Source organism: Emydura macquarii, unplaced genomic scaffold, assembly GCF_026122565.2.
Source record: "Emydura macquarii macquarii isolate MOO-44397 ecotype Brisbane River unplaced genomic scaffold, CSIRO-AGI_Emac_v2 contig_587, whole genome shotgun sequence".
NCBI lineage: Eukaryota > Metazoa > Chordata > Testudines > Chelidae > Emydura > Emydura macquarii.
Genome location: NW_027130724.1, coordinates 6,231,992 through 6,246,433, shown reverse-complemented (window position 1 = coordinate 6,246,433; position 14,442 = coordinate 6,231,992). Strand labels below are relative to the sequence as shown.

The 14,442-nt window shown below is 45.0% G+C and overlaps 1 protein-coding gene across 1 annotated transcript; it reads left to right on the top strand.

Annotated features, from left to right (window-relative positions):
• Positions 1 to 1,001: 1,001 nt before the first annotated feature.
• Positions 1,002 to 8,926, top strand: LOC137147978 (cytosolic 5'-nucleotidase 1A-like). The gene is made up of 6 exons (XM_067540392.1): positions 1,002 to 1,046; positions 2,642 to 2,809; positions 4,823 to 4,952; positions 5,713 to 5,835; positions 7,373 to 7,551; positions 8,533 to 8,926. The coding sequence occupies exons 1-6, from the start codon at positions 1,002 to 1,004 to the stop codon at positions 8,833 to 8,835; spliced, it is 948 nt and encodes a 315-aa protein (XP_067396493.1). The 3' UTR covers positions 8,836 to 8,926.
• The last annotated feature ends 5,516 nt before the right edge of the window (positions 8,927 to 14,442 follow it).

Below are 14,442 nucleotides of genomic sequence, written 5' to 3'. Positions count from 1 at the left end.
AAGAAAAGTTGCAGCCCCTAAATGGAGATACAAGGAAGATCTGAGGCGTTTTGTGCTTGCTTATAATTTAGCCCCTGGTGGCTTACAAGCCATGATTGGAGGGGCTAAGTAAATAGTCTTGTTCTGCTGGGGGAGTAGAGATCTGTGGCCTCCAGATGTCTCAGAATCCTGTTGTTTTTATGGGAAGGAGATGTTTCAAAAAGGGGCTTATGGCTTTGAGCTGTTTGCTCAATGCGAGTGTCCTCCTCTCAGAGAGGCTGCTACAGAACAGCGGAATAATAAGATTAGAACTGATTGGAAATTGGATTTGTTTTCTATGGACAAATTTTGAGTTTTTTGGTGGAGGAAAAAAAAAATCAAAACCCAAAATATTTCAATTCTGAAATGCCACAGTGATGCCTCATGGGTCTCTTAGTTTGGGTGCTTCAGACTTCCATTCCCCTCTGTGAGCTGGTCTGCAGGGGTGAACTATCTCAGGGTCACACCAGGAGTTTGTGGCAGAGCCAGGAATTGAACTAAGATCTCCTAAATCCCTGTCCAGTCCTTCTACCCCAGTCTATCTCATAGTCTAGAATATAAAGTCTTTGCCCTAATAAACACTATACACAGAGGCCTGAAATGCAAAGGGTCAATTTTTTATTTTTATCACAACTTCTGTTTTCTGATTATTTTTAGTGACTAGTTCTAGTGCTAATTAATGGATTTCTGAAGCTGACCAACCTTTCATAAATATGAAATCTGGCATTGGCTGAATAGGAGCCAATTTGGATAAATTTGGTAATGATCAGATTAGATTGGAATGGTTAGATCAGACATTTATTTTTTGTTCCTACTGTAGAACTATTTGTTAGCCTTGGAAATGGCTGATTAATTTATAGTGCTGTGCCATTTGTTGGTTAAAATTTGAAAAGAATAAAACATCTCCTGAGTCTGAATATGATCCAACACTGTAGTCAAAGTTTAATAACTTATTTTCTGTTGTTTGAGGTCAGAGATAAAAGATGGCGGAGGCTGAAAGCACAGTTATAAACACCAATGTGAAACAGGTAAGAAGATATTTGTTACACCACTTTCTATTCCATATTTCAAGTGCTTATCCTCAGTGTGATATTTCAAAATACACCATCAAGGAGAAGCAAGATCTAGTGATCTGAGCACAGTAATGGGAGCTAGAAACTCCTAAAATCTAATTCTGATTTCAATGCTGAAGGTAAAATGTTCATACCTGGGGGACTAAAGGATCCCGTTTTTCAGGCACCTAAATAAAAGCAGCTCGGTTTTCAGAACTGCTGAGCATCTGCAATTCCCAGTGAAGTTATAGGAGCACTCTATTCACATGATTGAACCAATGGTTGTATAAAGAGAGGGTGAGACTAATTTATAAAAGCCTGCCTTTGCAATGGCTGACATGAAGACTCACAAGAAGAACATTATTGACTTTTTATTATTCTTGCAAGACTGGAGACGAGCTGGGGTGAAAAATGCCTGTGAAGTGAGGTGGGACTGGTGATGTGCAGTGAAGCTAACCTGTGTTGGCAGGAAACAGTGGATGGGGTTGGCAAAGCATGTGTCACTTCTGTTGGAATTTACAGCTCCGCGCAAGTAGTGGACTGAAGCTATATTGTGTCCGGATCAGCCAAAATTATGGAGTAGCTGCCCAAAACTGTAGGCTATCGCAGATTGACAACAGTGTGTGCCGTGCGTTCTGCCAAGTTGGGAGTGACTTGACCTCCAATCTTTATCTGCCTCATCTTCTATGACCTGTGGGGTTAAGGGTGAATACCATAGACCGAGGGTGCATCTCTTTCTCATAGGTCCTTTTCTTCCCTGGATCGTGCAGGGCCAGCAGCAATCAAGTGTGTGCCATGCCATCCAATGCTCACAGCTGCCATGGCGGGGCTTGAATCTCAAGTATATTTCTCCCTTAATTCATCCTGGTTGATAAGTATATGTAACAAGTGAGCTGTTGGTGGAAAAGGAGTTCTGTCCCATACCTATTCCTGTCTGGTCTGACCCCAGTGTACAGCTCCGTTCATCTGATAACTTCCACCTGAAACAAACTTAGTCACAGCTGCTGTAATGTGTAAGATTTACACATACCCTCTAGGTTCTGAATGGGGGATTCCACTAACTGGGAAAGTGCGCTATCAGTGTCCACCCACCAACTGGCAGACCACACCAATAGGTGAGAGAAGGTGTATAGCACCGCTATGACACTGGTGGCGCTCTGAAGAGCGACTGGTTGGAAGCGGTCAATGGCTGTGCCCTGCTCATGTCTTGGCACTGAACAGCCCTGCCTGCGGAGTGATTGGCTGCCTGTGGTGGGGAGTGGGCAATTGCGAGGATAAGGTCGTAACCTGTGTGAACAGGGACTGAAGTAGAGTGAGAGGCAGGGCAGAGAGGGAGAGCAAGTGCTGCAGGTATATAAATCACTGAGTCACTGGTGACAGAGCATTGTTCTGTGGGCTCATCCAAGTGGTTGAATTTAGGAGCCCAGGAAGTGTGTGGGAAAAGGGAGATGGTGTCAGAACCTGCAGTTCCCATTGTTTTTCTGCAGCACCATCTCCTAGGTGATCAATGCCATCTCTTTCTTTTAAATCCACCCCTCTCTTCTTTTTGGCTCTTCCACTCCCCTCCATAGAAAGACCCAAATGAGGCACTGGTCATTGCGGTGACAACCCGGGCCATCTTCAACCTGGAGGAGGAGCATGAGCTGTTCGTGACAAAGGGCAAGGAGGCATATGTGAAGCATCAACAAGTCAATGAGGATAAGCCATTGGAGCAAGGTACAGCCTTCGCTTTCATTCAGGTGAGATGCCAAGAACGGCCCCCGCTCTCATCAAGACATATGTGAAACTTGGTCCACGGCAAGATATGGCCTTCGCTTCCTTCAAGTCTTGTGCTCTTTGACTGACACGTCACTCCCCAATGAAGGTGAAGTGTGGTGCCTCTCTCCTGGTGAGGCATGGCCTCTGCTTTCATCCAGGTGAGACACTTTGGCCCAGATTCTCAGTGGGAATTTTAGGCACCTAAATACCTTTGAGGATCTGAGCCTTTGCCCGTAGCCAGGTGAGACCTCTGCTCTTGTCAGGTCAAGATGCTTCCAACCTTAACTCTTATCAGTATAAGGTGTGGTCTTTGCTGCAGTCAAGGTGAGATGCTTTGCTCAGACATATATAGCCTTTTCCTCATAGGAGTGTGACTCTTGGCTCTCATTTGGAGCAATGAAATATACATGAGCTGTGTGGTGTTCTGTTTTGTGCAGGGATACATTGCGGACACATAAATAATCAGGCACCGTGCCAAAACTGACTATGGACAGCTTAGATGGCATTTTTATTTTTCAAAATTGTTTGGTGTTTAAAGCATACACAGGATGGCAGACAAACTAAGGAATCAAGAAAAATAATGAACTCCAGATGATACTAGTTTCCTCACCATAATCTTCCTAGTAACCTTACTAAGAGGGAAAGTTTGACACAAAACAAAAACAGCACCATGAAGTGACTTCTTGAGCAAGGATGTAACAGCAGCAATTTAGAGGGAAGATGACACCAGCAGAGGGTGGTGACATCTGAAAGTGGGTAGGCAAGTTGAATGCAGAGGATACTTTGTGCATCTGTAATATAATAGACAAAATAGGCTAAATTCAGACCAGACGTATGTCTATGGGAAAGGGTGTGATGACCCTTTAAGTCAGACTACAGGCCCAGAATAAGGAATTTGGGGAGCTGTCATTCCCATGGCTGAGGGGAGTTGTAGTCCACGCAGCAGTACATCCTGGAAAAGGGGGCAAGGATGGAGGAGCTCTCTTTTCATCAGTGTGAGAGATAGTAGGAAGAGAGACTAGGAGCTGCTGTTAGTCTTCCTACGAAGAGACAGAGAGAGACACTAGGGAACGGGCAGGGAGTCCAGGTCTCTCCAGTCAAAGGGCCTGGAAAGAGGCCCATGAGAAGACCGCCAACGGGTGAGGTAAATCACCCCAAGTATGGGGTGCCTGTGGCAGAGCGAAGGAAGTGGCATGAAAGGAGAAGTGAAGCAGGGCCAGAGTTGGTGCTTGGACCTCACGACTGCTTCTCTATTGAGGGCCTGAAGGTTGAAGCTTGCAGAAGAGGAGAGGGCACGAACTCCACTGACTCAGATGGAGCAGCAGAGCAGGGGTGTTGCTGTCATACCCGAGAGAGGAGAGGAGATTAACAGACCCCCCCAAGGATGAGCTGTGATCCAAGGAATGATACTGGGTGCTGTGTTGGACTCCCATTACCCTAGACGGGGTGGATTGCTTTGGGTTAGCCAGAGGCTTAAAGTACCAAAACCAAATTACCGAGAGGGCCACTGAGACAGTGACCTGGTAACTATGGCAACCAGTGGGACACTGTTCCAATTGGCCTCTACTGACTTACGTCCAGAGTCAGGCCCTTGGTGGTGGAAAGGCTGCAATCTCCCCTCTGCATCCAGGGGGCCTGCATGGAGGGGACATGGCTAGAACAACCGGGACACGCTGATCTTAGCCTATCCACTGCAGGATTCCTGTAATGTCCTAGGGTACGTTAACGCCATCCCCTCCACAACAGAGTCCCTGAGGGGAAAGTCTGTGGCAATGCTTCTGTCTGCCCTTCTTTGAGTGAGTCTCCACTGGGTGCAGAGGGCCGCTGTCCTTTATATTTCCCTGCCCCAACAAAAGTGATGCTGGCCCCTGGATGTGGGGGCGGGAGGGGTGCTGGAAATTGTCTGGCAGCAGATTGTGGGCACATTGGGGAGTATGCAACTCAGAGAAGAGCCCTTTGTAAAACCATGTTGTATCTCCGGCTGCTTTATCCAGGCCATGCAGTTTGTGAATGAGAAACTCCTGGAGCGAAACCCAGAGGAGAAGGGTCTCTTTGATGTCATCATCCTCTCCAATAACAGCCCAGAGAGTGGCATGCGCATCGTGAACAGTGCTAAGCAACTAGGTAAGGAAACCCCAGCCCTTATTTGAAGTCAGCCCACATTTAGTGAACGGTGGACAATGGTCATCCTGTCCTCCAGAGACTGCTGGGAAATAGATGAGGGGAGGTCTTTGGGGGTCATTGCGGGGAATACACACCAGTCTGAAGACAGGTGGTATGGAAGGGGAGGGACACAGCATCAGTATGGGATGGTAGCACAAAAAGGGGATGAAGTGAAGGGGCTGTTGCGTCTTTGTGCGGTGGGAAATGGCTGGCAACCTGGGAAGGGTGCTGCATCAGTGTGGGGGGACAGAGAGTGAAGATTTAACACTGTGAGGGACATTGTATTGGGGTGAGGTGGAAAGATAATGATGGCTGTGCTGAAGATCACTGCATCAATGTGAGGCAGCAGGGAAGGGGCATTGCTTCAGTATCTGGGGAAGCAGTTATCCTAGCAGGGTCATGGCATCAGTTGTACTAAAGGACACTGCACTGGGGTGTGTCGGCCCTGGCAGAAGATCTAGGAAGCACTGTGTCAGTGTGTGGGCTGGAACATAAGGCAGGCTGGAAATAGAAATTAAAGTTAGTCAGTCTTTCAGCTCTTCTACTGGTTTGCTGGATAATCTTGGGCAAGTCACTGCCCAGCTCGGTGCCTTGATTTCCCCATCAAGTGAGGATAATGATATTGACCTCCTTTTGTAAAACACATTGAAATCTACAGATGAGAAGCATTGTGTGAGAGCTAGGTATTATTTTGATTTCATTTACTTTTTCTGACGTTAAGGCTTGGAGATTTCCAAGTTCTGCTTTGTCAGCGATGAAGATTCAACCCAGTACTTGAAATCCCACAATGTCAAGCTCTTCCTCTCGGCTGACAGGACAGACGTGTGCAATGCACTCCAGCGAGGTGGGCTTTCTCCCTCCCTTCCCTCACCCAGCCTGGGATCTTACACCTGGGCCCTACGCCCACCCCATTCCCCCCGGGTTGAAGTTATGTCAGGACTTGCTTTTTCAGAGGGATTTATTATTTGATTCAGAGAAGTGGTTCTGAGATCGATCTTGACACATTAGGTCTCAACCTGGAAGCAGTTCAGAACTAAATAGCTAGTAATTCAGCAGTGCCCAGAAGTCGCACATAACCATCTTGTGACTGTTTGATGGTGAATGTCAAATGAGCTAACAGGACTCTGGTACAACTGGGCAAGTAATTCATAATTAAGTCACTGAAGAGTTTAGTCCAGTTACCCACAAGCAGACCATGGGTTTTCTCAGATGTAGTCATTATTCTTAAATTCGACATCAAAATAGTTTGTGTGAATACCTCTTGCTCTTTAGTTCAGTCACAAGTTGATCATTACGAGCATCCAGTATTGTAGATTCAAGCTGTTGAGTGGTCACATAGTATCTTTCTGCTCCCTGATTGAATGAGTCACTGTTAGAATCAGGTTTGCAGAGCACTGGGATTATAAATTGGAAATTTGATTTCTGTGATTCACTTAAAATGAAACACATGCTGAAGTGCATTGCTGAATAGGGGTAGACATAAGCATGTGCTTAACTTAAATCAGGGTGTAGGAGTCTTTCCAATGACTTGAAGGGGGGCTGGCTGTGGCCCAGAGTCTCTTTCATGGACACTGTTGGTTTGACTGAGTCCTCTCCTAGCTGGTGAGGTTCCTTCATTCAGGCAAACAACACAACCCACAATCAATTTACATCTGAATGAGAAATCCTTTCTTTGCAGGGAAGTAAAACCCTAAAGCCTGGCTGATTGGGTAACATTCCTGATTTAAAACACATTTTCTGTCTATAATCCCAGTATGTGAAAGTGGGCAGATAACCCCTTTTCTCCTGTGCAAGAAGAGGGTCATCCTTAGGCCAGGTGTGTAAAAGAATACAGTGGAGGTGCCAGCCAGTTTCACCAGCTCCATCAAGTGCGCATATCTGGGTTTGGCAGAGGAGGACAAGCACAGGCAGGAGAGTGCTGGCTGCACATGGTGCATAGGTGCAGCAAGCTACGCCCCCCGCCCTCCAGCACCCACAGAGGTGTCTCCAGACAGTGACATCTGAGCCTTGCCTCTCCTTCCTACCTCCAAAATGGCTTGGCCTCTGCAGAGGCATAGTTGAGCCCTATCTGGAGATGTGTAATCTGTTTTCACTTGGGGAACCCAAAGCTCTGAGGCCCGTTGAAGTCGGGGCAGTCTTTCCATGGATCTCAGTGGGCACTGGCTGAGGTTGGAACAGTTTCTCTGGGGAAGCTAGGCCTGCACTGACTGCTCCCCAACCTGTCCTCCATTGCATGCAAGCGCAAAGCTTTTGCGTGGCTCCAACAGGGAGTGCCCTGCTGAGCAGCATCACCGGGCTCTGGGGCCCACACCAAAGCGCAGACACAGTCTCTCTGGTTCCCATTCTCAGCCAGGGCAGTGACACGTCTTTCTGTCCCACAGGAGTGTCAGCAGCACTCATTTTCCAGCAGGAGGTGCAGGCTCCCAACACCCAGCTGCGAGTGGTGTTTGACGGGGATGCTGTGCTCTTCTCGGATGAGACAGACCGGGTTTTTCAAGAGAAGGGGCTGAAGGGGGCTCTGGAGTATGAGAGAACAATGGAAGCCGTGCCCATGGGAGAGGTATGTTATTCTGCCCTGCCTTAATGGGCTTCCCAATCCCTACATCAGTCTGATTGTGTGTACACTCACCCACAATGACCCGTGAGCCCTCCTGCTAGGGTTTCACTAATAGCCCCTTGCAGCAGAATATGCACAAACCCCCACGAGTGGCCTCAGGCCTATACATTGACTGCTTTGGCCTGATCCAACACCTGCTGAAGGCATTGGAGAGTCCCCCATTGGTTTCAGTGAATGTTCTTGTATCAGGCCATAGTTTTCGTCTCCTGTAGATGAGGTTTGTGGCACTAGCCCTGCACTGAAATCAGTGAATTCACAGGGCCATCTCTGAATATTTGCTACATTCCTAACCCTCTTCACAGTCTGTGAACCTTTATTAGCAAATTCACTGTCCTTTTTCACAATCAACTGGGCCCACTTTTGTCATGATACGTCCATCTGCTCACTCAGGACTAAGATAAGGCCACAACATTCACCTCCATTTCTGACCTACTTGGGGTTTGCATCAAGTCTTCAAAAGTGATAGGCTAGCGCACTAACCCACTCTGCCACTACACAGTCCACACTGCGGCACGGTTCACAGACCACTGGTGCACTGCCAACCACTTGCCAGAGGACAGCTGGCTTGGGGCACGGTGTTGGTTCCCTTTTGTTTCTAGTTGCTAATTTGCATTAAAAGATAGGTACAAATACATAAACTGCTTACCTAATGTCACGTTTCCATGTTAGCAATTGCTGTCATTGCTACCGGGATGTTATAGGATTGATGGGTGAGGAAGTATCCACGACACCATCCCTCTAATAAATTGTGGTCCACACTCTGGAAAAGTCTGAGATCTCCTGCTGTAAAGAATATACATTCCCAGCCTCTGTGAGAAATCACTCCATCTTCCTTGATCTCTCTTTTCTGGCTGTTTTTGTGCAAAGGTGAAATTACCCCTGTCCTCATCTCTTCCCAACCTCTAATCCCTATGTCGTTTCCAGGGTCCACTGAAGTCATTTGCCATGCATCTTGGGAAGATGCGCAAGAAGTTCAACCAGGAGAATTCTCCCATTCGCACCTACTTGGTGACTGCACGCAGCGGCCGTGATATGGGAATCCGTGCCATCAAGACTCTTCGGGAATGGGGGCTGGCGATTGATGAGGCCTTCTTCATGGATGGAGCTCCCAAGGGCCCCATCCTCTCCCAGATCCAACCCCACATCTTCTTTGATGATGGCCTTCATAACATCCAGGGAGCTCAGGATGTCGGCATACCCTCTGCCTTGGTCCTCTGTGACTGCTGATGGGCAGAGATGAAGGGGCAAAGGTCATCCAAGGATCAGGCCACCCAAAATGCAATGGGTAACACCAGGGCAAAGCTTCTGCCAGAAGGGATAAGGGAGGATTTCTAAACCTGTGCTAAGTGAACTCAGAGGAGAGGGAGAGAAGATGCTGTGTGCTGATGTGGTGCTGGATCTATTGCTCTTAGGTCCCTCTCTTTATTCCAAAGATATGGTCCATCTGATCTCGGGAATGTGGCAACAGAAGGCCAAAATTCTACAGGAAGGAAAATGTAACCAATGAAATGTAACCAATGAGCCCATCACTTGATGTGCCTTAGCTGTCCCTCCAAAGACTGCAGCCCTTCTGGCCACTAGAGATAATGTGCTTCACCTCTCGTGTAATAGAAGCACTGAAACTGCAGCTCTAGTGATGAGACCATGTGAGCTGAAGAGAGCATGTAACTGTGTCACAAGCAGCAGGCACTGTAAGCAGGCTGCACTCGAGACATGGATGTTGGTTTTTGGAGTGTTGGATCAGTACTGCTATTCAGATTCCAATATGCCCTCTAAACGCTGCAAACGTGTATGTTTTCTATATATATGGGACCAAATCTTGCAAGAAAAGTGCAAGAATGGCAAGCCCCACAGTATATCTGGTCATTCATACTTAGGATCTAAGCAAAAAATCATGTTCAATATTATTTTCCAGTAATATTTTTAAAGAAATACATTTTGGTGGATTATGTCTGGGCACAAATATGATACAAAGTTCTCATGTAGACATAATATACATAGGATACTAGGGTTATATCGTGTGTGTGTGTGTGTGTGTGTGTGTGTGTGTGTGTGTGTGTGTGTGTGTGTGTGTGTGTGTGTGTGTGTGTGTGTGTGTGTGTGTGTGTGTGTGTGTGTACGTACACATATATATAAATACACCAACTGAGAATCTGGCTCAGAATTTAATCTGTGGTCACTCCATTGACTAGAGGAGCTATGCTAATTTACGCTGGCTGAGAATATGGCCCTACATGTAGGATGCTGCAGTAATGATCTAACACTCCAGTTCCCATGTGCTCTTGCCAGCAGCAGTGCTTCGATTTTAGTGCTTGGATCACAGTAAACCATTCCAAAAGGGGGAGGGAGATTCAGAAATAACAGCAGACTATTGGGGCAGGAGGGGTTAGACAAGTGCCTTATTCTAAGCACACTGTGTTACACATTCCCGTTTCTTCTGGAGTAAGTGGCCATTAGCTTTTGCTCTTGCTGGCTATAACAGGTGCATCTGATGACACTGGGGCACTGTTCTTGCTGGCGTTGGTGCATCTGATGTCCGCAGTGAGTGGTTTGGGATGTTTTTGGTTTTTTGCAGGGCAGGAAATAGTAGGATGGAACCTAATTTATATTTGCTAACGTGCAGTTTCTTTGCAAGGGCTGAATTTCAGCAATTTGTCTATGCACACATTCACCACCAGAGGCCACCATGCTGCTCCTTACTGAAACAGGCATGCTGGCCATTTGATCCCATTGCTAGAGCCCTTAGTGGATACAAAATTTGTATCCGCATCTAAGCCGCAAAAAATGGTCTGTGGATATAAAACGGATATTGTCAGACTTGCAGGGCTCTGAATATAAAATTTGGATCTGCATCCATCTATGATCTGCAAAAATATCCGCAGATTTTCAGGACTCTACCCATCACTTCTGTGGCATGCGGCCAGGGTCACCAAGTCAAAGCAAACAGATCTTAACTTTTTGTTTCAAGGGAGCTGTTACAGGCAGCGGATGGAAAAACAATGTTTAATTGACAAAATATGCCTTGAAAAGCACTTTAAAAAGCACATTAGTGGAATCTTCTGTGTGAACCCAGCCAAGCATATCACTGCTCTGGATTGCACACAAAAGACCTAAATTCCACTCCTAGGAAGGAATGCTGGCCCCACTGAAGTCACTGGCAAAACTCTCCTCCACTTTAGTGGAGCCAGAATTTCACCTTGAGTTCTCCCTTCCGGAGCCAATAGGGGCTTAGAGGCAGGACTGCCCTAGGCAGGAGTAAATGTTGCTCAAAAACAACCTTCCTTCCCCAATGGTTGACGGAAGCGTGGCATTGACTGACGCATAACCGCTCCCCTAGCTGGAAGAATGCTGGTTGCACTGCAAAAAACTGAGAGTGAGGAGGTTAAAGTAGGGACATGCCAGTGAGGAAGAATTCCCAAACTCTAGTGGAAATATTGAGGATCTCTGCAACCCTAGAAAGTGGGAGGAGAGGCTACCTCTTTTGGAGATAGATTGTGAATAGTAATAATCTTCTCCAGCTTGGACTTGAGTGGTTAGACTCAGAGACTTTAAGGCCAGACAGGACCATCATGATCATCTAGTTTGACCTCCCCTGCACTGCAGGCCACAGAACCTCACCCACCCACTCCTGTACTAGACCCATAACCTTGGGCTGAGTTACTGAAGTTCTCAAATCTTGATTTAAAGAGATCAAGTTACAGAGAATCCACCATTTATTCTAATTCAAACCAGCAAGTGACCTGTGCCGCAAAGGACAGCAAAAAAAAACCCCAGAGTTTCTGCCAATGTGACCTGGGGAAAATTTCTTCCTGACCCCAAATACAGCAATCAGTTAGTCCCAGAAGATGTGGGTGAGACCCACCAGCCCGATAGCTGAGAGAGAATTCTCTGTAAAAAACTCAGAGAAAAAAACACACCCTTGAGCAACATAAATTTTGTCAGCCTAAGCACTTGTGCAGTCAGCACTATGTCAGCGGGAGACGCTCTCCCTCCAACATAGCTACCGCTGCTCATTTAGGTTTTATGATGTCAGCGGGAGAGCTCTCGCCCATAAACATAAAACAGCTACACAAGCGCTCTTACACCTATACCAATACAGCTGTGCCACTGTAAGTTTTAAGTGTAAACTAGCCCTCAGAGTCCTCCCCCTCTAGTGTCCCATCTCCGGCCATTATATTTGCTAATAACAGTGATGGGTGGGCCATATGCCATTGCAGGCAGTCCCATCATACCACCCCTCAAACTAATCAAGTTGAGTCTTAAAACAAGTTAGATTTTGTGCACCCCTCCCCTCTTCCAACTCCCCTTGGAAGTCTGTTCCAGAACTTCACTCCTCTGATGGTTAGAAATCTGTAATATCAAGCCTAAGCTTATTGATGGCCAGTTTATATCCTTTTGTTCTTGAGCCAGCATTGGCCCTTTAATAACTCTTCTCTCTCCCTGGTGTTTATCCCTTTGATGTATTTATAGAGAGCAATCCTATCTCCCTTCAGTCTTTGGCTTGTTTAGCTGGGGGGTGAAGGGGAAAGCAACTCCTTAAGTCTCCTCTCTTATGATAGGTTCTCCATTCCTCTGATCATCATAGTAGCCCTTCTCTGGTTAATTGTGCAGTGTGGTGATGAGTGATGAACTGAAGGCAATCATGCAGAAAGGCTCTGAAGTCCATACTCCACCAGAGATGGACTATTGCATGGTACAGGACAGCTGGTTGAAAAATCTCTATTTCAGCAACAATTTCAAATACAAAGACTTTGTCTTGAAACTGTTCATAGAAAATGTCAAGTTTTTGACCCCCCAGAAAAAAGAACCAAAACAAATTTTTGATACATTTCAGGTTTTAAATGTTAATTTTGTCTTTTAATTTTCAAAAATCAAAGTGAAATGAAAAGTTCATCTAGAAATGAAGCCAACTGACAATTTTTGTTTTGAATTTTTTTCATTGACAATTTAGTGAAAATTGAACCATTTTCGTGAAACATTTCACCCACAGTGTACTTTTTGGTTGGAAAAAAATTCAGCTGAAAAATTATAATCAGCTCTAGTCACTAGTAACAGGTGTCCTGTCCAGTGCGATAACAGATTCAGTCTGCCTCTGTGTTTTAGCTTTGAATCGCTTGAGTATCTCATGAATGAAAACTAATGTTTTATTCCACCAGTCCCTGGAGGTGAATCATAGATTTCACAAATGGAAAAGGCCTATCAGGTCATCTCTCTCAGGGCAAAATTGTTCCCTACCAAACATGGTCTCATTTGGTCTATTTTAAAATTTTGGTCTATTTTAAAATGTGCCAAGGGATAGGGCTTCCATTATTGTTCCATAGGTGAATAGATTCTCTGATATTCAGCCTAAGTTTTCCTTTTCTTAATGTCATCCCATAGTCACTCAGTGTGAAAGGACCACACAGTGTATCTCCATCTGGTGCATATTTATGCCTATCCAATAGGAAAACATTGTACACCACCAACCATTGCACCCATCAGAAATGAATGATTCTCATCTTTGCTATTAATATTTAAATTGTGGTCTTACTTTTGATGATGACAGATGCCAACAAGAATTCATGGATAAGAATTATGGTAACACTGATCTTGGGCATAGATGCATTTGGGGCTGATCGGAGTTTGATAATGAAATGTTAAAAGTCCCAGACTGGTAAAGACATGTCTGCATAGGGAATGAGTAGGGTGTTGTGCATTACAAGGAAAATACTGCACAGCAGCATGAGAAAAATATGGGAACATGAGATCATCAAGACTATAGCTACAACTTTATAGCTCCAGTGGATGAGCAAGATAAAGATCATGAGGGGAGGAGGAAAAAAGTTGACTGGTTTCTATTTCAAGGCAATCAGAAAACAATTTTTTAAAAATGATTTATAAATTCCATTCCTGCAAATGCTATTTTCTCTGATAAATAAATAGATGTATGAACATAATTTGATGGTGAGAAGAATTTTTCCCCACTCTTTGTGTGAGAATAAAACAGTAGAAAACAGCCTAACATTTCTTAAGATCCTGGTGTAGATTTGAAAGAAAAGTTGAGTGCTTAGATACATGCACATATGTGTTCTGTATTAAACATATATGGATTTGTTTAAAGTTTGGTGAAGTCAAGGGAAAGATTTCCGTTGATTTCAATGGGCTTTGGATCATCCCCTTAAGGAAGCAAGTACATAAAACATCCAGTAAATTAGCATTGCTACTGAAATGTGTTTTTGCAAGTGAAGTGTCCTTTGTTTGATAGGAGGTCATTCATTTTAGTCCCCCAGTTACCTATATTACAAATAAACTTGGAAACTCCTATTTACATCAGGAATGAATGACAAATCCAAGGTAGAGAGAGTCATTCACGCTAAAAGAGCCCACTACATTTTCAGTTTCCTGCATGAATGATCATTTTGTGTTCCTCATTTTGGTCTTTGTCAAGCATCATGTCCCATATTTGAGCGTTTGTAGGTTAAGAGGTACACACTTTTGCTTCTCTCTATCTCCCCCCGCTCCCTTTTACAGTGCTCTCTGTTTTATGGTGCCTCCTGATGTGTTCCAAATATTTATATACTACACATATAATCTACATTAAAAGAACATTATTAAGGTTGCAAAGTCAAGCACTCAAAAGTTAGCACGAGTAACCTTAATTCTGGTATTTCCTATCTTAATTTGACCTCCTTGTGTGTGTGCATTATAATACAGTCCTTAATTTCATTATCGCATACTATTTTACCACATTATCTCTGCCTCATTCAGGAAGTTAATGCACAGGATGGTAATGTTGCTTTAATGTAGTTTCTGTGTATAATTTCCTTGGATTTCAAAAAAAGAAACCTGAAAAAA